We start from the raw sequence: 25,949 nt of genomic DNA, 5'->3' as shown, positions 1-25,949 counted from the left end.
AAAAATGGAGAGAAAGAGAAACTAGTTCTGTTTTTCGTAGGAATTAATTAGTGTTTGTCAGTCTCTTAAATTTATTAATAGCTCATATATATCTAGAAATGTCCGTAAGTGGGTTGTTTGCAACCTGGGACAAATTACAAAAGAAGAATTTGTATATTGTGAAGTAGGACTTGTATGGTATGGAAGGCTCCTGTAAGCGTACTCACTTTGACCACAAAATAACCTTGTGAGAAGCCACCCTGTACATCAGCTATATCTGTATATTGATTTGTCCTTTCCTGCCTGGATGTATTTCAAAATTCAGATTAAATTGAATATCAAACTACATATCCATCACCAGATACAACCCTGAAATTCGTTTTCTTGCAGGCATACTAAATAATAGAATCAGTGAAAGACTGCCCCAACAGAGTTGACAACCAGCATGCAAAAGACAACAAACTGTGCAAATACAGAGAGAAAGAAAGAAAAAAAGAGGAAATAATAATAATACTAATAAATAAACAATAAATATCAAAAACCTGAGATGAAGGGCCCTTGAAAGTGAGTCTATAGGCTGAGGGACAGTTCAGTTTTGGGGTGAGTGAAGTTAGCTCCTCTGGTTCAGGAGCCTGAATGTTGAGGAATGTTCCTGAACCTGGTGCTGTGAATCCTGAGGTTCCTATACCACCTTCCTGATGGTAGCAGCAAGAAGACAGCATGACCTGGGTGGTGGGATGCAATTATGGTACTTCAAAGTATTAGTAATTCTTCTAACCAATGAATAATTTTTCATTAAACCCTAGACTCTGTATTTTAAACTGCGGTCCATGGTACCTTGCTGTTTGTGTCATGTGAATTTCAATGTTGCGTTACCAGAAGATGAATTAATCCAGGTATATTCAAAATTTAACATTGATTATTGTCGTTCTTCAGTCCACGAGCGTAAAGGAGAACAAAATAATTGTTACTTCAGATCCAGTTCACCATTTAAAAATACATAATAAGCATAAAGAACAAAAGAACAGAAAACAAAAAAATGTAAAGACAGTCCTATAAAACAGGGTATGCATGTTGTATACATAGACTGATTGTATGTACGTAAAGTGATGCTAAGTAATGAATATATCGTTGACGGTGTGGTGGGATAATGGGTGGAGGGATTAATCAGCCTGATGGCTTGAAGAAGTGACTGTTTTTGAGTCTAATGGTCCTGAAGTAGTTGCTGCGTAGCCTTTTCCCTGATGGGAGTGGGACAAACAGTCCATAAGTATGAAGCGTAACACATACAGCAATGTTTAATGATCCAAATACCTGCCGTGTGGGTTTCACTTGATGTGTTTCTACAGGTTGCAGTTACAGCTGTTGCAATAACATATGATAAGGACCAAGCTCAATGCACCAAGGTTTGCAACGACAAGACTCTCTTAAGAGGTAAACTGGTTAAGAGATAATAAGTGGCATTGAAAACAGTCATATTGATTGCTCATGATGTCTAAAATCACCTGGAAACTATTGAATGTTGTTGTTTCGTGCATCATAGAATTTTTCTCTTAATCATCCACGTGAGGAAGTACAGTGGAGTACTTTAACCTACCAATCATCTAATATTGTTCCATCACCAAAGATAAACACAAGGGATTGTGTAGATGCTGGAAATCCAGAGAAACGCACACAGAATGGTGGAGGAACTCAACAGGTTAGGCAGCATCTATCGAGAGAAACGAAAAAGTCAACATTTTGGGCCAAGACCCTTCACCGCATGTGTGTTGCTCCATCGCCAAAGAATTAGATGTGGCTGACATCCATTACAATCAGTATGAACCTCGATATGGGGGAATATGGAAAGAAATGCAAACTGTTGAGTCTATTTTTGACTGCTATTTTCTAATCAGAAACAAACTTACTTTTCAAAAAGTACTTGGAAAATGTGATACTTTATATACATTAGCAAAATTGAAGCCAATTGTATTAGAAGGCTACTGGTGGCATGGTATATAGAGGAGGAGTGTTGTTTTACAGACTGAATTGAAGGATATAATGACTCAGCCATGATGAAATGGAGCAAACTTGTTGGACTGAATGGCTTAATTTTACTCAAATGTCTTATGGTCTTGTATAGTGATCACCCAAAAATCAGTATTAGGACCAAATCCTTTTTGATGCATTTTTGGATGTTCTGTCTGTAATGCCAATTTTTCCACTCACCATGGAAGTGGAAATGTAGGACATATCAAAGAGAATAACAGAGGATTTCTAAAGGGGCTGGACAGACTGATAAAATGGAAACAATACAGCAGATGTTGTTTAACACACATGTGAAGTGGTACATTTTGGTAGGAAGACGGACTGAATTATACGAATGTAAAATGTGTGCAAGGCCAGATAGGCTTACAGGCAAATAGAAAAGTTGAGCAGTTGTTTCAAAATTAAAGTACATGCGAGAGAGTACTTGTTACTGGTCTATCTTGTGAGTTATACACCACCAGAACAGGCACTTCAGCCCGCTGAGCACACTCCATAACCAAGCACCCATTCACACCAGTCCCACTGTATTCTCACCACGTTCCCATCAAATTCTCAGATCCTGTCATGCACCTACACAACAGGAGCCAGGTAACCCACCAAGATGCACATCAATTCAGCATGGAAGGAAACTAGAAAACCCACATTATAGCAGAGATTATGCAGGCTCAACACAGATAGTGATGGAAATGGGGAATGAGCCCGTGGTTTAGGAGCCCTAACAGCTGCACTATTCAGTCTCCAATTTAAGCTTCACCTAGAGTGTTGTTTAGTTCTGAACAGTACTCCTTGGGATGGGTCGAAAAGCTTGGAGAGAGTACAGAAAGGATTTAATGAACTATCATGAAACGGTTTGAGTTCTTGGGAAAGCTGGAATTGTTCTTCTTTTGTAAGACAAAATTAAGGAAGATTGAAGAAATGTTCTCGACTATTAATATTTTAGAGCAAATAAGAAGAAATTGGTGTGCAGTTGTTCCATGTGTGTTATAAACAAAATGCACTGCAATTCCTCACTTAGACTAATCTAACAGCATCTCCCAAACTTGCAACCACTGTCACCAAGAAAGACATAGATTTCCAGTTCCCCTGTAGGTTCCTCTCCAAGTCTAATTTGAAAATATGTTAATGTTCTTTCGTTGAGATCTAAATCCTGAAACTTCCTTCCCAATAGCAAGTTGGGAATGCTTTCACCAGATGGACTGCACCATCACCTCAATGGCATTTAAATGCTGGCTTTGCCAGTGGAGCCCAGATCTTTGAAAGATGAATAAATAAACACATTTTGGAGTTGGATTTTCTGTGTAAGAAGGCATGGGATTATTGTAACTGGCAACAGGAGCAAAGGCAAGGAAAAATATTTTTACAAAGTTATGTGGAGTACACTGTCTGAAAGGATGCTGGAAGCAGATTCAATGATAATTGTCAAAAGACTGTTGGATAAATACTTAAAATTGCTGAACTTGAAGAGCTTTGGTGAATGGGAAAGTAAAACAATTGCTTCTTTGGAAAAGTCTGCACAGGCCCAATAAATTAGATGGTCTATGGTTTCATGATATGTTCATGCAGATATTATAGAAGTACAGATGACAGAAAAGATTTCTTCTGGAGTATCCCTTAAATTGTTATGATGTGTATAATTAATTTTTGCTTTTCTGTGATGTATAGCTTCTGCTGAGAATGAAGAACAACTCCAGTTTACTTTGGAACTCTGTATGGAATCACAGTCCAGTCAATCAGTTGTACCCTCCTCTCCCAGTAAGGCTGCGGGTAAGACAACTGTGTGCCAGATATGGTCATTTAAACTACTTCTCTTGTGCATTTGCATGTTAGAAATGTTATATCATTTCACGTGATTCTACTTCAATCCTTAGTGACATTAGAAACTATTCATGAGGTAACTAAGTGTTGAAACAGCAAAAGCCAGTTGAAGTTCACTCCAAGTCTCAGCAGGCATTTTTATCCAGCAGTTCATAAGAGAAACCAGGAAAGTGAAAAAAGTTATTCTTGGGTAAAACAAAGTTGACAGAAGATTGAAGAATTGTCCCCAATGATGAATTTATTTAATAGAACAAATGAGGAAAATCTGCACACAGTGTGTGTAAAACACAAAATACGCTACACACCCAAGCTTACCCAAGCTTGCCCAAACCTGCCACCATTACCTAGGCTTACAGGACATGGGAGTACCACCAAGTTCACTCCAAGCCACACACCTTCCTGAGTTAGAAAAATATCACTCCTCCATTGTTAGATCTAAACATTAGTGAAATTAATTCCTCTCAGCAATTAAGTATTCATTCCAGTTGTGATGTCCAAAGATTGCAACACATCAGCCACCTTACAGTGACTTTTTTTGAAGAAACACTTAGAAGTTGGATTGCATAACACTTTATTTTCAAGACATTATGCAACTGACAAATACCTTAATCCTGAATAGACTGATTTCTAAACTGAATTGCCACACACATAAAAATTAACTTTGTACTTCAGTCATAAGCTCCCTTGGAAGTCTGACATGATTTCTGTGTTAGGGACGTGTGATATGTGCATTCTTCAAAACACTTTTTTTGGAACATTGCAAGGGGACCTAGACTATGTTGTCCGTTGGACATCTTTCAATAATCCTGGGATATTGGGATCCTATTTTGTTAGTGCCAACTTGCTAAGTGTGTTGCCTGAGTCCTTCCGTCTACTGCCTCATGCCCCACCTCCCTTTACCTGCGCACGGCTAGGCTTTGCATCTCCCACCTTTGCTGCACCCAACCTGCTTGTGCCAGCTTCTGCTAAAATATGACAGCTTCCCTGACCTCTCTGCTAAAACACTGCATTGCTCTAATCCCAACACTCTCCTCCAAGTTAATTGCTGATTTTCCACCCCTACCTCTCAAGAGGACCAAAATAGTTCTTTCCCACCATATATTCTCCAGTCAGGTAAATACCATAGGATGTACTTTAATTTCCAGACAAAAATTTCTAGTTTTTAAAAATGCATTTCTGCTTACAGATACATAAGTACCAGATGGTTGAACTTTACCACTATAAGCAAGTGTGCATCTTTCAGTTCTGAACGTGCATTTTGATTTTCTTTGAGCATGTAACTGTTCAATATTTTACTGCAAGTTAAACTACGTAAAAAAACTTAATTTGTGCACATCAAATTAATAACTTCAAATAGATTAGAAATTGTGACCAAATTTGACTGTTCAGCATATTTAAATGCATTTGGTAGCACTTTTATAATAAAATTTTATGATAAATTACGAAGACATTTGAACAAAGACTCCGTCCATGTAACTGGTTTTACATGTGTATCATGGGGGCGCCACAGTAGCTATTATAGCTCGGGGTGTCAAAGTTCAATTCCAACGTCCTCCATAAGAAGTTTGTACATCTTATCCCGTGAGCTCATGGGTTTTCTCTGGGTGCTTCGGTTTACATTCTAAAGACCTACCATTTTGTAGGTTCATTGATAATTGTAAATTGTCCTGTGATTAGCTAGGGTCAGATAGATGGGCAATGCAGCTCGTTGTGGCCGGAAGAGCCCTTTATCGCTAAATAAATGAATAGGTCACTTAAACAATTTTGTAATCAGTGAAAATAATTACTGCATAAAATCTCCATAAAGTTGTTCGTGCTATAGAACTTACAATGTTGTTTGAAAAATATTAGCAATCATGTAAAAGGAATTGTTATCGGTAATTGCCACTCTCCTGCTGTTTCCCACTACGAGAGGCTTTTGCAGAACAGTATTGTGCCACAGTAGCATTAGTGGATAGTAGATATACGAGAGTAGCCTCTGCACATTCCTTATAAAAAGCTGAATAATCAAAATCTTACACATCGGTTTGTATCAAAGTGTTTCAAAACATTTTAAACAAATTATTAAAACTCTGACTCATAAACTGAACAAGATACATTGAACAAACAGCATCAGCTTCAATCATTTTCTGGTTAAGATCGCTCCTTTATGAGGTAGATTGAAAATGTTAATATTTTTAAAATGATGTCTAATCAATTAATGTTCTGACATTGCATATTTTCTCCTGTTTAAATCTTTGGTTATGAGAAGGCTGAAGGTAGTATATGGTGGCATACAGTATATATACTTAGATAATAAATTTACTTTGATCTTTGCTTGAGGAAATAATAAAGGCTCTGCCCTAATGCTATACATAATATTTCCTAAAGTGTGCTAGAATTTTGGTGATCCATATTCATTCACAAAATCATCTTCTTAGGCATTTCGGAAAGTGGCAATTTGCAGGCTGTCTCTCCAGCAGTACAAAGGGGTAAGTAAAGCAGGCTGTTAACTTAGCTGAAACAGTGGGTCTTTGTTCTCTTTTCATGACCCTTTTATGCAGTGATGATTGGCTCATCAGGGGAACGTTGCAAAGGGCAATAGACGTCATCCATTTTTCTTTTTCTTTTCTGTGTGTGTTTTAGCCACCTCAGTTGATTACAGTTCCTTTGCAGACAGATGCAGCAGCTGGATAGAGTTCATTAAGCAGAAAGCTCAGACCATAAGACGTGGATCAATTAAAACAAGTAGGCGGAAGTTACAGCTTATCACGGTGATAATAATCTAAGACATACCTATGATCCTCCGTTGGTGAAGGATGGACTATCCTACCCAGCAATGGCAATGCAATCAATGGCACACGCAATCTGAGTGTGAAAGCTGCATCTTTGTCTGGAGAATGTTTAACAGAAATTGGTTAATGTTTGACAGCTTTAACCTTGAGATGAACATGATAAAAACTGCATTCTGCTAAAGTAACATCTTTCACACTCTTAATCAAAATCTCCTTTCAGCAAAGAAATGTCTTCCTTGATTACTTTTTGTATGGAGGTATCGCCAATGCAGCCATCGCTATTTAAATACTCATTTGGGGAGGGAATAGGGGTTGAAGTAACTCCCCTTTTGAAGGAATGTCACTGTCTTTGAAAAATCCCCTTCCGGCTGTTTATGCCTTCTTTTTTTTGCATGTTCTGCATGATCACCTACTCTTTAATGCAGCTCATGCCTGCTCCATCACTGAGCTTCAGGCGCTGAATGTATCACTGTAGCTGCTCTGAAACAGTCTGATTTTTAAAAAAACTCACAATCAACTAAACAAATTTAGTCTTTCAATACTAATTGTGTTCTACTTTTTTTTCTGTCTCTTTCCACCCTTGTAGTTGCTTCACTTGACAAAGCGAGCCCACTGGCTGAAGCCCATACACGTCATCGCTCACCGATCTCATGCACAACCTCCACAGTCACTGTTGTGGAAATGACCCCTCTCTCTTACATTCCTGGTGCAAAAATAACCAAATATCTTGGAATCATCAACATGTTCTTCATTCGTGAAACCACATCACTGCGGGAGGTGAGCAACATTTCAGAGGCTAGGATCTGTAGAGAGATTAGTGTGAAGCCATACAACATGTTGCAAAGTAAGGGAAAACTGCTGCTCGCTACATGCTTGATATTGTGGAATTTTATATAGAATTAACAGTAACAGCTTACCTACTTTTGATTGGTATAAAATGTAGAGTTTCCATGTGCATATCAGCACGAGAGCTGTTCATTGATGGCGTAGTGCAAGGTTTAAAAGCAGCTCTGGTGCTTTTGGCTTTTTTTCCTCGGCGGGCGCCAATCAGCACAGGGCCAATGAAAAGAAAGGAGGTGTAAACTAAGTGTCCATTGTATGAGTGGGGCATTGTTAGAGCAGTCCGGCTTTGGCTCAACAGGTTTGGCCAAGCACAGGTGGAGGTTCTAAGTAAGTAAAGTTTCTAATAAGTTTTTCGTTCTTTTAGTACATAGCTTGTGCATGGAGAATGGATCCGGAGAAAGTGGTATGTTCCTTGTGTGAGGTGTGGGAAATTTAGCGAGACCTCCAGTCTCCCTGATAACTACATCTGCACGAAGTGCATCAAGTTGCCGCTGTGTTAATATTGAAGCTGCAACTCTTTGACTTTTGGCTCATATGAGAGACTATTGAAGTGACAGGTAGGAGCTACAGGGAAGTAATCACCATTGAAAGGAGGCAGGTCCCTATATGACTGTCAGGTGAGGGAAAGCCAATACAGGGTACCCCTGTGGTTGTTTCTCTCAATAATAAGTATACAGCTTTGGATACTGTTGGGATCCAAACAGTAGAATCCAAAGCTTCCCCCAGTAGCTTTGGATACTACCAGGGGAAGCAGCAGTGTCTGGGTCTCTGGCACTGAGTCCAGCTCTGTGGCTCAGAAAAGAAGAGGGGAGAAGAGTGCATTAGTGATAGAAGATTTCATAATTAGAGGAGCAGAAAGCAGATTCCACCTGCTTGAAAGAGACACCCAGATGGTATGTTGCCTGCCAAGTGCCAGGGTCAGGGATATCTCAGATCAGGTCCAGGGCATTCTAAAATGGAAAGGTGAACAGCCAGAAGTCGTGGTACATATTGGTACCAAGGACATAGGTAGGAAAAGGGAGGAAATCCTGAAAAGAGAATATAGAGATTTAGACAGAAAGCTGAAAAACAGGACCTCCAGGCTAGTTATCTTTGCATTGCTGCCTGTGCCACATGAATAGGATGATTTGGCAGATGAATGTGTTGTTGAAGAATTGGTGCAAGGGGCAGGGTTTCAGATTTCTGAATCATTGGGATATCTTCTGGGAAAGGTATGACATTTTAAAAAAAAAGGATGGATATACCTGAACCTGAAGGAGATCAATATCCTTGTGGGCAGATTGGCTAGAGCATTTGGGGATGGTTTAAACTAAGTTGCCAGAGGGATGCGAACAGGAGTGATAGGGCTAAGGATGGGGCAGTTGGTATACAAGTAAATGCAGTGTGCAGTGGGACTGTGAGGAAGGACAGACAGATGGGGCAAAATTGCAGTCAGTGGGATGAGTTGAAGTGTAAAAGGGGTACAAAATTAAAAAGTGATGGATATAGAACCGAAAGTGTTATGTTTGAATGCATGTAATATACAAGATAAAGTAGATGATCTTGTGCAGTTTAGAGATTGGCAGGTATGATGTGGGCTTCACTGAGTCGTGACTGAAAGAAGATTACAGTTGGAAGCTGAACATACATGAATACACATTGTATTGAAAGGACAGGGAGGGAGGCGTGGGGAGGTGGTGATGCCTGGTGTGACTCTGTTGGTTGAAAATGATATCAAATCCTTAGAAAGAGGTGACATAGGATGGAAAAATGTAGAATCCTTGTGGGTAGAGCTACTAAACTGTAAGGGTAAAAAGTCCCTAATGGGAGTTATATGCAGATCTCTGAACAGTAGCCAGGATGTGGCCTACAAATTAAAATGGGAGATAGAAAAAGCATGTTAAAAGGGCAGTGTTGCGATAATCATGGGGATTTGAATATGCAGATACGTTGATTGGGACAATCTAGTTGGTGCTGGATCCCAAGAGAGGGAATTTATAGAAAACATACAAGATACCTTTTTAAAGTAGCTTGTGGTTGAACCCACTGGGGGAATAGCAACTCTGGATTAGGTGTTATGTAATGACCCAGATTTGATTAGGAAGCTTAAAGTAAAGGTACCTTTAGGAGTCAGTGATCATAATATGATAGAATTCAGTCTGCAGTTTAAGAAGGAGAAGCTAAATTGGATTTATCAGTATTACATTGGAGTAAAGGGAATTGTATAGGCATGAGAGAGGAGCTGGCCAAAGTTGATTGGAAGGGGCCATTAGCAGGGATGACAGCAGAACAGCAATGGCTGATGTTTCTGGGGGAAATTCAGAAAGTGTAGGAAAGATGCATTCCAATCATGAAGAAGTATTCTAAAGGGAGAATGAGGCAACCATGGCTGACAAGAAAAGTCAAAAACAGCATAAAAGCAAAAGAGAGGGCATATAATATAGCAAAAGTTAATAGGAAGGTAGAGGATTGGGAGGCTTTTAAAAACCAACAGAAGGCAACTAAAAAGCTGTAAAGAGAGAAGAGGTGAAATATGAAGGGAAGCTCACCAACAAATAAAATAAGATACAAAGTTTTTTTCAGATATATAGGGAGTAAAGGAGAGATGAGAGTAGACATTGGATTGCTGGGGAATAATGCTGGAGAGGTAGTAATGGGGGATAAAGAAATGACAGAGTAATTTATTAAGTATTTTGCATCAGTCTTCAGAATATCAGAAATACGAGAGTGTTAGGGCAGAAATGAGTGTGGTTGCTATTACTAAGGAGAAGGTGCTTGGGAAACTGAAAAGTCTGAAGGTAGGTAAGTCAGATGGACCACCCCCCCATGGTTCTGCAAGAGGTTGCTGAAGAGGTTGTGGAGCCATTAGTAATGATGCTTCAAGAATCACTAGATTCTGGAATGGTTCTTGACTAGAAAATTGCAAATATCATTCTCTTTAAGAAGGGAGGGAGGCAGAAGAAAGGAAATTATAGGTCGGTTAGCCTTCAGTGGTTGGAACGATTTTGGAATCTATTATTAATAATGACGTTTTGGGGTACATAGAGGCACAGGAAAAATAGGCCAATGTCGAGCATGGTTTTCTAAATGGAAAATCTTGCCTGACAAATCTGTTGGAATTCTTTGAGGAACTAACAGGAAGGATAGACAAGGGAGAGTTAGTGGATGTTATTTGTTTGGACATTCAAAAAGCCTCTGTCAAGCTGCCACACTTGAGGCTGCTTAACAAAATAAGAGCCCATGTATTACAGGAAAGGTGATAACTGGCAGGAGGCAAAGTGTGGGAATAAAGAAGGCCTTTTCTGACTGGCTGCCAGTGACTAGTGCTGTTCTGCAGGAGTTGGTGTTGGGACCGCTTCTTTTCACATTGTATGTCAATGATTTGGATGAAGGAATTGAAGGTTTTGTGGCCAACTTTGCAGATATGAAGATAGGTGCAAGGGCATGTAGTGTTGAGGAAGCAGGGTGTCTGCAGAAGGACCTAGACAGATTGGGGGAATGAGCAAAGAAGTGGTAGATTAGATATAATGTAGGGAAGTACAAGGTAATGGACTGTTTTGTAAATGGGGAGAAAACTAAAAAAATTGGGTGCAAAGGGACTTGGGAGTCCTTTTGCAGGTTGAGTCAGTGGTAAGGAAGGCAAATGCAATTTTAGTATGGATTTCAAGAGGACGAGAATACAAAAGCAGTGATGTAATGCTGAGGCTTTGTAGCACATTGATCAGACCACACTTGGAGTATTGTGAGCAGTTTTGGGCCCCCTATCTAAGAAAGTATGTGCTGGCATTAAGGGGAGTCCAGAGAAGGTTCACAAAAATTATTCCAGGAATGAAAAGATTAATGTATGAGAAGTGTTTGATGGCTCTGGGCCTTTACTCGTTGCAGTTTAGAATAATAATACTTATATTGCACCATTCATATATTAAGATGCAGGCTCAAAGTGCTTTACATAGAATGTAAGAATAAATCAATATAGTGATAAAATATGAAACAATTAGAAGTCGTAAGTGAAGACAAACAATATAGAGAATAAAGTGTAATCAACTGTAACAAATTATATAAGTATAATCAACATCAACAGGCATTAAGTAATCCTCTAAGTAGGCCAAATTAGAAAGTAATTTTTTAGAAGTGTTTTCTAGCTTAAAGTATCTCAGTCGGTAGAGTATTGTAGATTTTGGTGTGTAAAAGCAAAAGACTGCACCGCCAAGTTTTTATATGCTTGGCTCTAGGAACACTAAGCAAACCAGAATTCGCGGATCTAAGATCATGGTTGGTGATGTTAGGGGATAGACATTCCCAGGATATACGGAAGAGCTGAATTACTCAGAGCCCCTTATACAATTAAGACTATTTTAAAATTGAGTGAGGAGGGATCTCATTGAAACCTATTGAACATTGAAAGTCATGGATAGGGTGGACGTGGAGAGGATGTTTCCTGTAGTGGGGGAGTCTAGGACCAGAGGACACAGCCTCAGAATTGAGCAACGTCCATTAAGAACAGAGATGAGGAAAAATGTCTTTAACCAGTAGATGGTGAGTCCGTGGAATTCTTTGCCACAGGCGTATTTAAGGTGGACGCTAATAGGCTTTTGATTAATCAGAGCATCAAAAATTACATAGAGAATGGTGTTGAGACGGATTATAAATAAGACACGATGGAATGACAGAGCAGACTCGTGGGACAAATAGCTTAATTCTGCTCCTCTATCTTATGGTCTACGGTCTTACTTGTTAGGAACATTTAACCTACTTAGTGGTTAAACTACAATGTTAGTCCTGACGAAGGATCTCGGCCTGAAACGTCGACTGTACCTCTTCCTAGAGATGCTGCCTGGCCTGCTGCGTTCACCAGCAACTTTTATGTGTGTTGCTCCTCTTTCTGCAGTTTCTTCTTTCAAATGTTACTTTGAGTGTTGTTGGAAGTTTTATTACCCTTTTGTTAATGTTGATTATTGGCATTTTTATAATTGAAGCATTCGAAGTAATAGAAAGTATGTGCAGCAGAAGAAAACCTGATAAACAAAAGAGAGTCAAAGCCATCCTGAACTGTCTTGTCACTTCCTCTCTTTTTCTGTCCCAACTGATCTTCTTCTTCCCTCCTCATCACTTTTTTCCTCCCTTTCTCCCCCTCTCTTTCCCTGTAGCTTTGAAGGTTGTTGTCAGGTCTCCTGGTGTAGAATTTGCCCAGCGTACAGCCACAAGTAATTAGATAGGCCAACCAAGTGTTATTGTTCATCGCAGACACATTGAATACAAAAGCAAGGATGTTATATTTTGGTTATTGTTGGGTATTTCTGAGCTCAGAGCTGGACTATTGAGCAAGTTGGGAAGGTGAACTAGACTAATACCTGGAATGAGAACATTGACATATGAATGTAGGTTAGACAAGCTAAATATCCACTGGAGTTCAAAAGAGTGATGGGCTTCTTGAAGCATATAAAGTCAGGAGTTTTGACAGAATGGCTGTGAAATGAATAAATAGGAGAACAAAATCATCCTTTTAAAACTGATGAGGAAAAATTTTTCTGTTGTATTTAGAACTGTTTTCCTCAAACGATGATGGCAGCAAAATCTTTTTAATATTGTTATGGTAGAGAAGGATGGATTTTTGATGAGCAAGGGAGTTAATGATTGACAGGTCGCATTGGAATGGAAATATTCAGATCAATTGTTATCTTATGGTGGAGCGGTCTTGAAGGAGACAGTGGCTTATCCCTGCACCTATTTTGTTTGTTAACACTGGTAGAATATTCAAAGATAATCTTTAAATATCAATCTGTTGGTACAGTAATAGCTGCCTCTGATCCACAGGGATGAGGGTTCAGTCCAACCCTCGAGTGCTTTGTATGTGGAAATCTGCACATTCTCCCCATTACTGCAATTGTTTCCGCCCAGTGCTTTGGTTTCCTTCTGACCCTTAAGCTTCTGTAAATTGTCCATGAGTGTACATAAGTGGAAAGAGAACACAAGAGGAAATTGTGAACATGAGAGGGAATATTTTGTGGAAAATGAGGAGTAGGGGAATGAATTTGCTCTGCTGGTAGCTGGCATGGACCAAAAGACCATATGGCTTCCTGTGTTGTACTAAGTAACCAACTAACTAAAAAGCATTAGTGCTCCAGAGCAACACAAGCTGTTTTGACATTTGCTGATTATTTTGGTTTATGAATACCACCAGCTCAAAAGTTGCAAGCAGAAAACAACTGGTCTGTGATGTCAGGGGAAAGTGCTTTGGTTTCTTAGTATGTGTGATCTTTTTAATTCTGCATTTGCATTACTTTTAATATAGGATAACGTCACATAATAAATAATTTGCAGAAGTAGGAGAGGGCGATAGATGAATGGAGGTACACATAAGGGTAGGAGGATGGGGAGGTGTAAATTTAAAGCTAGATGAATATGATAGATAAATGGAAGCAGTTTGGTAGATGGATGAATATACTGTAAATAAATGAATTGTGGATGTAGGTAATGATGTAAAACCATAACACTTAGGAGCAGAGTTAGGTCATTCGGGCCATTGCATCTGCTCCACCATTCCATTATGGCTGATTTATTAGCCCTCTCAAAACTATTTCTTCTGTCTTCACCCAGGATTCTTTGTCACCCTTACTAATCAAGAACCTATCAACCTCCATTTTGAACATACTCAATAACTTGGCCTCCCCAGTCATTTGTGGCAATGTATGCCACAGATTACCCTCCCTCTGGTTAAACAAATTCATCCTCATCTCTGTTCATCTCTTTACTGTGGTAAAGATCCCTTAGTTCTAGAACTTTAAGCATTCTTATTTGCTGCTTTGAACCGAGTTAGATGTTTCATGTTATCGGTGAGACCTAAAGGAACCATTTGTAATTTACCTGTGCATAGGGACGTTGCTTAACCTTAATGTGATGGTGTTGCATATTGGGAGGAAGTCAGTGTTGGTAGAAATCCAGGCACAAATGTTCTGCTCTATTTATAAAGGAATTTACTGACTCTCAAGTTCTTCATATTGCATCCCTCCAGAATGAGTCTTCTATTTTCCATGTCAGCTGCTGCATATAGTCAATTCTGAATGTCTGAAAGAAAATTTTAATGGTGCCAAGCCAAGTGGGAGGAGAAAAAGAAACAAGGATGAAGTGGGTTTTGAGAAAGAATGTAGTGAAGAGGAAGTAGGAAGAATTATCAGCACCGATGCCAAGAACAAAATTAAAGAGAACCTCCTGTTTGTATCTATCACATGTCAATATTCTTGCTGGTGTTTGGACTATTGTAAATTTTTTATTCATCTTCATAGATGCTGCCTGATCTGCTGAGTTGCTCCAGCACTATAAGTTGTTGAAATGGATAGAACTTTGAATATTAAAATGCACATCGACAGGAGTGCTGCAGAAAACACTGGAGATGCTCAGCAGGTCAAATTGATAACTGGAGCGAGAGACAGATTTAACATATCATGCTAGAACTGGGAAAGAGATAAAGTTATGTTGCTGAGAAATTTCTGAGCATGTGGATAGGATAAAGTGATAGGGTGATGCCAGATCAGATGTGTTAATGGGGCCAGTTAGCTTCTTTATTTGTGGTATGTGTTACAAACATGGCCAGCAAGAAAGACTCTGTGCATAGGGAAAGAGGACCTGAGCTAAATATCATGGTTGGAGGAGATTGAGACTTAACAAGGCATTAGTCAGAAAACATTTTAAGTATTGTAAGCAGTTTTCGGCTCCATATATAAGAAAGGATGTGCTGGCGTTGGAGAGGGTCCAGAGAAGGTTTATCAGAAAGATCCCAGGAATGAAAGGGTTGACGTACGAGAAGCATTTGGCTCTGGGCCTGTACTCACTGGGGTTTATTTATTTATTGATTGAGATGCAGTGTGGAAAAGGCCCTTGCAGCCCTTCAAGTTGCCTTGCTCGGCAATCCTCAATTTAACCCTAGCCTAATCAAGGACAATTTGCAGTGACCAATTACCATACCGGTACGTTTCTGGACAGTGGAAGGAAACCAGAGCACCCAGAGAAAACCCACGCACTCATCAGGGAGGACACACAAACTCCTTACAGATGACGTCAGAATTGGACTCCAGTGCCCTGAGCTGTAATAGCTTTGCTTTCATCACCATGCTACCATGGCGCTCATGGGGAAGGGATCTCATTCAAACCTACTGAATATTGAAAGATTGATAGGTTCTGATTAGTAAGCATGTCAAAGGTTATGGGGAGAAGTCAGAGAATGGGATTGAGAGGGATAATAAATCAGTCATGACCGAATAGTGGAAAAGACTTGATGGGCTGAATGGCCTAATTCTGCTATGTCGTATTGTCTTATGGTAAACTTACAGAGATGGCATTAGACTTTTATTTCCGGGTCTAAGATTAATTTAGTTTGGATTGCTTTGTCCTTAGTGAAATGAGTCTGGAAACAAATACTTACGTCTTGATACACTGTAACTCAAATGTGTAGCTTGCCATGCTGGGTTCTACTCATCAACTAAGCTTCACTGCAATGTCTGGAAATAGATTGTGAAGGCTGTTTGAATCTTGGTATTTGATTAACCTGTCTTATCTGTGTGCTGTATAGAACCCTTTACCGAAGCCATCAGGAAGGACAAGAGCATAAGAAGGGTGATGTTGCCAGGCAGTGGAGGGACCCAAGTGAAAACCTCCCTGTACGTGGATGACATCACCATCTTCTGCTCAGATCCGAGGTCAGTTCTCAGATTGATCAGCATCTGCAACCAGTGTGAGTTGGCATTAGGGGCCAGGGATAACCGCACAAAGATAGGAGCCATGCTCTTTGGCCACTGCCCTTCACCATCAGGCCCAATTACTTGAAGGTGCTGCGGATCTGGTTCAGAGGGGTCGAGGCATGCGACAAAAATCGGTTGGAACTGACTGGGAAGTTTAAACAGAAATTGGGACTGTGGGACGGGAAGAACTTGATCATCAGGTGTGAGGTGCTTTCAGGGCTGTTGTACCTGTGCAGATGTGGCCCATCCCCCTCACCTCTAGCTTAGGAATCACCTGAGTTGTCTTCAGATTCATCTGTGGATCCAAGATGGAGTGGGTCAGACGGGTCACAATGCACAAGTCCCTGGACAACGGGAACAAAAACGTACCCAATGTCACCCTCATCCTGATGACCACCTTTGTGTGGCTCTATCTGGCTGTGTGGAACCTAAATATATGGGAACGCAGTACCACTACGTGCCAAAGCTCTGTGTATCAGTCCCCTGGTGTTGCAAAGGATAGGTCAGGCTCCATTGTCATGCAGTGTCCCATTCTGCTGGAGATTGCCACACTGCCTGTCCTTCATTGAAAAGTTCTTCCAGACCAACACCTCGGACCACAAAGCCAACAGAACGTCCTGCAGACACTGCAGAAGGACTCGATGGACGCAGTGTGGGGGTTCCCTGAGCAGACCACCTAGCAAAACGCCTTATTGCCAGGAATCACCAACAGACCCCAAGACCTTGCATGGCTGGGTTAGTGAGAGGAGCCCTCCCAGTCAGATCTTTCCTGCATGCCTGGAGCATCATCCCTACAGCCCGATGTGGACTTTGCAGACTATGGGTTTGCTGTGAGATTCTGAAGAAAGATGAGGTGTCATGTTTCATCCGAAGCAGCTGCATAACAGAGGACTGTCTAATCTGTGGGCTGTTCCCAGGGACATACACGGAAACAAACTTCAGATTCTGCTGGCAGATCATCAATTTGGTGAAAAATACTCTTTGCTCGGCACGAAACTTGTTGGTCTACCGGCACATGGAGATGTCTGTGGAAGGTTGCTGCCAACTGGAACATTCCAGGCTGTTGGAGTACATGCTGAGGGATGCACTGACGTTTGGTACAGCCACTGCAAGGGCTTGGTGGGGAAGGACCACAGTGTAGGTTCTCCTACTGGAGAGGAAGGGGCTGGGTAGTGGGAGGAAGCCCTTCAGTTATTGACTAATTGGTGTACCACCCCGGAGTGCCAGGTGAGTGGCTGCAGTGCTATTAATGTGTATGAGTGTAATAGAACAGTATGGAAAGCATTCACCGTGTATGTAAAGGATGAAAAAGGTATTACTGTGTATGAGTGTAATAGAACAGTATGGAAAGCATTCACCGTGTATGAAAAGAATGAAAAAGGCTTTGAATGTGTATGAGTGTAATAGAACATTATGGAAAGCATTCACCATGTATGTAAGGGCTTTGAATGGTTTACTCCTGCAAATAATTTTTTTGGTGTTTGATCATGGGTGTTGCCAAGCTACAGGTCAAAGTCCAGTCAGTATCATTGGTGATTGACGTTTCCTACTTGTTGAAAAGTAGGAAGTTTGTCAAACATATTGCACTCTCTCTAAAGCACAAGTGATTATGTGATAAAGACCAGACAGTTAATTTTAATGGTTTTAATTGAATTTGAATGACGGGAGCTACCCCGCTGTATTTCTAGTTATGATAGGCAAGCTTGTATGACCATTGAGAAAACAGATGGGACTTGAGTTTTGTGTTTCATTTGAGTTGTCAGCACCTCCTAGGACTGAAGCCTAACATTCCTTCAGTACTGCACTGCAGTGTCAGCCATCATCTTTATTTCATTTCATCAGGCTGAGATTTAAACTCTCAATTTTTTCCACAAAGACAAGTGGTGGCTTCAGTCACACATAAAGGTAAACCTATGTGCAAGGCCAGTTGTTTGCAACACTTTCAGTTTAGTAGCAGGGCATCATTGACTGGAATAACAATATTTGGTGTACATTAGGAGTAGTTCTCTAATTACATTACCCAAGAGCGAAAACTAGCAAAGTAGTATGATTCCCTTTCCTTCTGGGAATCATAAAGGAAATTACATTAAGTAAAGAATAGGGGACTTTACCCAATTCCTCATGTACAAAAATTGTCTAAAACTGAGCATATTTTATATAAATGGAGGTAAAAGGCATCCAATTTCAAAATAAGAGATAGCTTGCTGTGAAGAAGCATGAAATCAGGTTTTATTTCTTTGAAGTATGAACACACTGAGAACTTGTGTTGAATTCCTTCTCCTGGAATGTTGTTTAAAATTCCTTGCTCCAGATACTTTATTAAGCAGTGTGACTGAAAGCCAGCTATGTCATGGCATTTGATGAAAATTTTAATTTTGAAAGTGTTTTCATTTCTCTTAGGAAGGAGGAGTTAGTGGGTTCCTTCATGCTTTTATTGCTGAAGTATTTGCTATGGTGAGAGCCCATGTTGCTGCTCTTGGTGGAAATGCAGTCGTGTCTTACATCGTGAAACAGTGTGTGTTTATGGAAAATCCCAACAAAAATCAGGTTTGTACTCATTTCTGGGGGAGAAAAACAATTGTGTAATCATAATCCTAAGCATTTATTCCCATTTTTAATAGAACACCTTCAGTCCAGCCATGAGTGATTAAACATCATTTACTCTGACTTGTACTCAAAATGAGTGAGGGTTCCTGGTCTAAAAATTGACTCACTTAGAACGGTGTTTTTTGTGCACGTGAGTCATTTTCAGCAGGAACTGAAATGATAGTGTAAATTGCACAAAGACCAGGGTGTTTGGTCAGTACCTTGCTGCTGATTCAATAATGCATCACAGACAAAGAACAAGCATGTGGTGTCTAGTGCAAGCTTGTTTAATCCTTCTTAAATTTCGGCCCATAATCTACAAATGCTGGATATTGTAGCACCTGTGAAGGATTCTTCTGTGTGGTGTAAAGTACATTTCAGGCAACACTGGGTGCACGACTCTGGTAGATCACTAATCACTGGCTCTCTTTGGATCCCCAGCCTCCCAGAGTGTGCTAACTCTGCCCAGTTTACCTCCCCACTCACTGCACTCTAGTGGCTACCAGTCATTATATGCACCTCCTCAGTTCACACCTCCAATCCCAACCCCCATCATTTACATCCTCCAACCTTTCTTACCCCACTGCCCACTGTTACCAAAGTCATTTTGCATTCCTGACTTGCTGCTGTCATGTCCAGTAGTACTAGAAAAAATTGTTACCCTGCTCCCAATTACTAGAGTACCAAAGCTACTTTGATTAGTAATCCAGTCCTTCCACCAACTGCCAAGACAATGGCCTGATTTACAATCCTACTCGGTCTGTCTTCTAATCTCTCATCTGGCAAAAAAAAGATGAGGAGCAAACTGAAAGACCACATGGAGTTGATGTTTGAAGTAATGGACAATTTATTAAAGCCTGTGCACCAGTCAAAGCTGATTTACCCAAGTGTGAAATTAGTACACCTTAATACATTCTCAGTTTGCGAGATTACCTAGATACCAATTAACAGTAAAACTCGGTTTTGATAATAGATGCTAGTTACAGAAAGACTTAAGTAACAGACAAGATCCTGATTACAGAACATAAAGATTATCCACAAGTCTAACTTGGTTAACAGCAAACAGTTTTCTATTACAACAGTGGGTGGATGCTACAACATGATTAATTAAAGTTACTGAACCTTGGTGGTGTTCCAGTCCATGTCTCTACTTTTAGGCTTGGTGTGCAGGCGGTTCCCTGTTAGCACAATCCACATCTCTACCTGTTAATTATTAGCCTTCAATGTTGTTTTTACACCTATCAAGTGCTCTCACTCAAACACTCTTACTCTATCATTGTCATTTCACACATGCTCTTTTAATAAAAATAGCCAGTCAGGCAGCATCTGTGGAAAGAAAGAAAAAGACATGTTCAGGTATGAAACTTATCAAACTGAGAAAGTAAGAACACAACTTAGTCTAGATAATGGAGAAGGGTTGGAGTACAGTTGGTAGAACAGAGGAAATTCCTCTGATAGGATGAAATAATGTGAATCAGCAAGGTCAGAATTTAAAATCAGAGGAGGGGAATAGCAGGTAAATGGGCAATCGCCTCTGATCTGGGCTGACATTTACATGCCGGGTGGCACCTGATCAATTAGCTTGTTTATTTTGGCTTTTCTTCTTAAAGTGGTACCGCTGTACCACTGCATTCTTCGCAGCCCGGAGGTTGGGGACCACTGAATTATAAGTCACTTATAAGTCAATAGCATCATAACATTTTAAGTAATGTTTGGATATTAAACACACAGCGCATATTTTCCCCATATGAACATATAAAATCATTGCAACACACCGATATCGCTGAATCAGTGGAGCCCTGGGCTTGTTTCCCTGCAACAAGATGGTCCTATCGAGGGGTGATGGGAGACAGCAATACTCGAAGGGGGTTCCTCATAGCCAGTCTATTCGCAATTTAGTTTTCGTTGCATTCATCATAGAAAACACCGCTTCGCAGCGATATGATGTTGGAAATGGAAGCAACGTATTCAGTACTTCCGTGGCTATCTCATAGCCTTGACTTTGATCCAGAATGCCGGCAGAGATGTTATGTCAAACATACTTTTCAGCCCACCATCATTTGCAAGCTCGAGGAGTTGATCTTCTTCCCGCGCTGACGTGGAAGATTCACCGGAAACATTCATAAATGGGTCACGGACCGATTCCTTTGCACGTCAGAGTCACTGATGACCTCGCGTGCCTTAAAGTTCAACAGTGGGCGTGGCAGGGAATGAGGAAAGGTGCCGCTGACTCATATCGCCAAATCATATTGTTTCCTTGCGGCCTGGTAGCGCATGCTTTGCGGCCCAGCAGTTGGGGACCGCTGCAATAGAGGACCCCGGCAGATTCACAGGTGAAGTGTTGCCTCACCTGGAAGGACTGTGTGGGGCTTTGAATAGAGGTGAAAGAATAGATGAATGGGCAGGTGCAGCACATTGGCCGCTTGCAAGGGTAAGTGCCGAGAGGGACAAGGGGATCACAGAGGGAGTGATCCCTGCAGAAAGTTAGAAGGAGTTGTTTAATGGTATGATAAACAATTGACCATAGTTTCATCTATATTACATTTTGAGTACTGTCAGGTAAATTTTATAGATTTACATTTTTAACAATGGCAGCACATTTCAACTAGCAGAACTTGAATCACAATGAATATTAAATGCTGATGTCTGTTCCAACAGCCTCTGAACGCAACTCCAGACACCCAAAGTACAGTGCCTATAAAAAAGTATTCACCAACCTTGGAAGGAAGGTTTCAGGTTTTATTGTTTTACAACATTGAATCACAATGGATTTAATTTGGCTTTTGACGCGGATCAACAGAAAAGACTCTTTCGTGTCAAAGTGAAAACAAATTTCTGCAAATTGGTCTAAATTTATTACAGTTATTAAACACGAAATAATTGATTGCATTATTACTCACCCTCTTCAAGTCAGTATTTAGTAGATCCACCTTCGTCAGCAATTACAGCCTTGATTGTCGAGGACAGCATTGATAGTAGAGGAAGGGAAGCCCCTTTCTTTGAAAAAAGGAGGACATCTCCTTCATTTTAGAATGAAAAGCCTCTTCCTGAGAGCAGACTCCTTCAATGCTGCCCTCAACTGCATTTCTTTCATTTCACGCACGTCTGCTCTTACCCCATCCTCCGGCCACCCTGCCAGGGATAGGGTTCCACTTGTCCTCACCTACCACCCCAGCAGCCTCCATGTCCAGCACATAGTTCTGCTACCTCTTCCACCATCTCCAATGGGATTCCACCACCAAGCACTTCTTTCCCTTCACCCACTTTCTTCTTTCCGTAGGGATTGCTTCCTACACAACTCCCTTGTCCATTCGTCCCTCCTCACTGATCTCCCTCCTGGCACTTATCCTTGCAAGTGGAACAAGTGCTGCAGCTGCCCTACACCTCCTCCCTCACTACCATTCAGGGCCCCAAACAGTCCTTCCAGGTGAGGTGACATTTCACCTATGAGGCTGTTAGGGTCATGTACTGTGTCCAGTGCTCCTGATATGGGCTCCTGTATATCAGTCAGACGCAACATAGATTGGGAGACCACTTCCAAGTACCTACACTCCATCTGCCAGAAAAAGCGGGATCTCCCAATGGCCACCCATTTTAATAAGAACTTCCCATTCGCATTCTGATATGTCTGTCCATGGCCTCCTCCACTTTCGTAATAAGGCCACACTTAGGTTGGAGGAACAACAGCTTATATTCCGTTTGGGTAGCCTGCAACTTGATAGCATGAATATCGATATCTTGAACTTCTGGTAATGCCCCCCCACCTCTCCTTCACCATTTCCCATACCCTTTTCCCTCTCTCACCTTATCTCCTTGCCCGCCCATCAACTCCCTCTAGTGCTTCTCACCCCTTTTCTTTCTTCTATGGCTTCCTGTCTCTTTCACCTATCAACTTCCAAGTTCTTTACTTCATCCCTCCCCCTTCAGATTTCACCTATCACCTTGTGTACCTCTCTCCCCTCGTCCCACCTTTTAAATCTACTCCTCAGCTTTTTCTCCAGTCCTGCTGAAGAGTTTCAGCTGGAAACGTCGACTGTACTTTTTTCCATAGATGCTGCGTGGCCTGCTGAGTTCCACCAGCATTTTGTATGTGTTGATTTTTTTTTAACTGAGACTGACAACTTTGTGTAGCCAAGAGTATTAGATAAGGATTAAGAATCAACTTTTGTTTGCGATATACATTTATATGTATTAGGAAATGGTTCTGGTGTGTTGGAGCTACAAGCAATAAAAACTGATAACTTTCAACAATTATACAGAATAATGAATTATATAAAATAAAGTTAGAAGTGGAGAAATAGAATAAATTGTGCATAAATACGTAAATGCCAGCATGCATTTATAATGTAAACAGCACTATAAAAAGTGTTTAAAGTGCAGTGTAGTGAGGGGGGTAATAGATAAAGGGGAGGTGGCGGTTTGGGGGAGAGCTAACTAGAATAGCTGGATTAGATTAACTACCTAGGTGAAGAAACTTTTAAAATGGCATGAAGTTTGTCGATAAATTAATTTGACGTCTACTTCTGTAATGGTTCAATTGGGGATTGCTGGGCAGTACAGCACTAAGGGTTTACTCTGTGCTGTATCTCTAAACAATGGGCTGAAGAACAACTGTTGCTGCAGTCAAACAGGTTTTAAGGAACATGTGAGGAGGGAACTAAGGTGGACTAAAGTAAACTTACTATTTCTGACACTGATTTTTATGTGAAGTTGTTTGGAAAGCCCATCATTATGAAGTGTTCATTAAACAAAGTTGAATGAATATTTGTTGCCTTCTATCCCACCAGGCACAGTGCCTTATCAATGTAAGTGGTGATGCCGTGAACTTCATTAAAGATTCTGATGCGGAATATGCGTCTTCTCAGACACAAGGATGTGGTTTACAGACAGGCAATGGTAGCGGAGATGTCACATGAAACTGGTACAGACTAATCACTGCTCTAAATTCATGCGCTTCAGGGGCTTTTTATCTGCATCTCAGTCAGATTGACCATGATCCTGAAAAGGATAGTTACATAACCATGAAATTACCGATTGCATCTTCCAAATGGTCTGAATGATTTCACATCTAGTCTTGTGATATATATTCTGCTAGGAAGGGCTGTAATTTTCCTTGGCCCTTTATGATCTGAAGCTTTAACTGAAAGATTAACATGTTCTCTAAAATTGTAAAGTTTAGAAGACATTCCATAGGAACTGGAATAAATTAAAGCAATTCTTTTTCTGTCACGAACTTGTCTTCATAAATCTATGATTTAAAGTCTGAATGTCAAGACCAAACTGAAAAGTGCATGAAATTGAAAATGGTACTAGGGTGTACTTTAAACCAATGTCTACCTGTAAAACTGGATGTTCATTTACCACCATTGTTATTTGTAGTTTAAAAGGCAGCTCTCACTGGAAACTAGTGGAAAAAAGTGCCACAAACAAAATGCTAATATCAACATGAAGAGTTCTATGTCAGTATGGCTTTTATCTCTATTGTGTAAAAAGAGACAAGACTTGTCTCTAAAAGTTACATGTTTCTCATTTTGACGTAGATTGTGTAACTGAGAAAATGTAAGATTTTAGAATATGTAAACTCATTTGTGATTACAACAAATGGGACTGTATAAATCTGCATAAAATGTATTTTTATAAATTCTCAAGTTAGAACTGCAAGAAAAATATTTAAAATATTCCTAACTTGTAACCTGTAAAATTTCAAATCCAGAGTACATAGTGGGTAATTCAATTTTTTATTTTGAATTTAATCTGTAATTGAAGACTTGAATGTACAGAACTCTTCTGTTGTATGGGTTTCAACAATTCACTTGCTTTGCACACCTGAAATGCATGTAAAACAAAATTCACCATTTAAAAAAAAATTTTGCAGATTGTAAACTAAAACAAGGAAGAGTATGTAAGAAATAGTACTCTTAACTCCTCTGGGAAATGCTTCATGAATATTTATGAAGTGTTCCAGTCAATGCTAGTGGCCATATATGTTTTTAAACCTTATTGGTACAATGTTTGCACTTTGTTATATATAAGTGTAAGATGTGTTTAACTTCTACTGCTCTGCTGAATAATACTAAACCTGAATAGAGTTATTTCTTACATTATGTTAAATCATCAACATATACCAAAATATATTTGGCATTTGGATAATTATGCAAGCAAGTAATTGTGGGATTCACCTTTTCAAATAAATTTCTGCATCATAACCACTTGTTTACAGCTGTTGTTTTCAATTACGAACCAGAGTCATGTGTGAAAGACAATGCCTGTACATCAGTTTAGCAAAGGGTGAGCTAGCTTTCTTGCTGGGTCCCACAGAAGCTGTAACTGGGAGTAGGCCTTTATTCACACAACACACTCTTTCCTTCAGGGAAGAGTCCAAAAAAGAGAATCTCACAATGATTTATACTTCACAGAAGAACAATGCACGATTAACCAGAGTTTCAATTGCAATCATCACCTACTTACTTCAACATCTGATATATAGTCAGATAGTTTTGCAGAATTGCATATTTACAATGGTTGCACATCCAACTAGCAGAATACTTATGAATATTCAATACTGGTGTCTGTTCTATAGCCTCTACACACAAATTCCAGATACCCAAAATATATCCCTTTTGTTACAGTGCTGTTGGATAGCTTCATGAATATGCAACTTGGCAGAATAATAACAAAATAGACCTGTCCTAACTGTGCATTAAGTGGATAGACCTTTAACAATGTGCTATACAGGGGATGGTCAGTAATTTAATTCTGAAGTTTCAGTGATCACTGATTAACATGAACATCCATCTATTGTCTTCCTTTATGTGGTTTCAATGGGACACAATCAGAATATCCCACACCCAAAAATTGGTTTTACTAAAGTGTCTCTAAATTGTGTACAAGTTTTATTTCCAGAAGACTGGTTCTCATTTTAGTTAATTCATAATTATGCTATGCAAAATTTCATGAATCCAGAATAATCCCTAATAAGTATGATGGGGTTGTCAATACTACGGCTTCAAAGTTCCCTGGATACAAAGCCTGTTCTATGTTTAGGACATGTTACAGCCTCTTTGAGCTATGTTGGCTGAGTACTACTTTCTGTGGCGGTCAGTGCTTTTCGATGAAAGTACTTGCACATCATTCAGTTTTGGCTGTTGCACTCGTGTCGAGCAGAAACATGCTGAGGATCCTGGTTTTTTCACCATACAAAGATTCCTTT

General features: G+C 40.1%; 1 protein-coding gene across 21 annotated transcripts in view; it reads left to right on the top strand.

The window, feature by feature from the left end:
• The window catches only part of c2cd5 (C2 calcium dependent domain containing 5), a 116,305-nt gene extending 91,368 nt beyond the window's left edge, over positions 1-24,937 (top strand). For 12 of the 21 annotated variants that reach the window (XM_072241775.1, XM_072241772.1, XM_072241783.1 and 9 more), the window contains 8 exons: positions 786-875; positions 1,329-1,413; positions 3,670-3,771; positions 6,243-6,293; positions 6,448-6,549; positions 7,183-7,373; positions 18,554-18,700; positions 23,527-24,937. In XM_072241775.1, coding sequence (XP_072097876.1) covers positions 786-875; positions 1,329-1,413; positions 3,670-3,771; positions 6,243-6,293; positions 6,448-6,549; positions 7,183-7,373; positions 18,554-18,700; positions 23,527-23,655 — 897 coding nt within the window. In that variant the 3' untranslated portion in view covers positions 23,656-24,937. Of the gene's footprint in view, positions 1-785; positions 876-1,328; positions 1,414-3,669; positions 3,772-6,242; positions 6,294-6,447; positions 6,550-7,182; positions 7,374-15,984; positions 16,112-18,553; positions 18,701-23,526 lie in introns of those variants that run through there. The other 9 variants (XM_072241778.1, XM_072241773.1, XM_072241769.1 and 6 more) reach the window with 5 other exon arrangements.
• Positions 24,938-25,949: the final 1,012 nt, after the last annotated feature.

Source organism: Mobula birostris, chromosome 23 (assembly GCF_030028105.1).
Source record: "Mobula birostris isolate sMobBir1 chromosome 23, sMobBir1.hap1, whole genome shotgun sequence".
Lineage (NCBI taxonomy): Eukaryota > Metazoa > Chordata > Chondrichthyes > Myliobatiformes > Myliobatidae > Mobula > Mobula birostris.
This window is presented reverse-complemented; position numbering and strand designations above follow the sequence as displayed.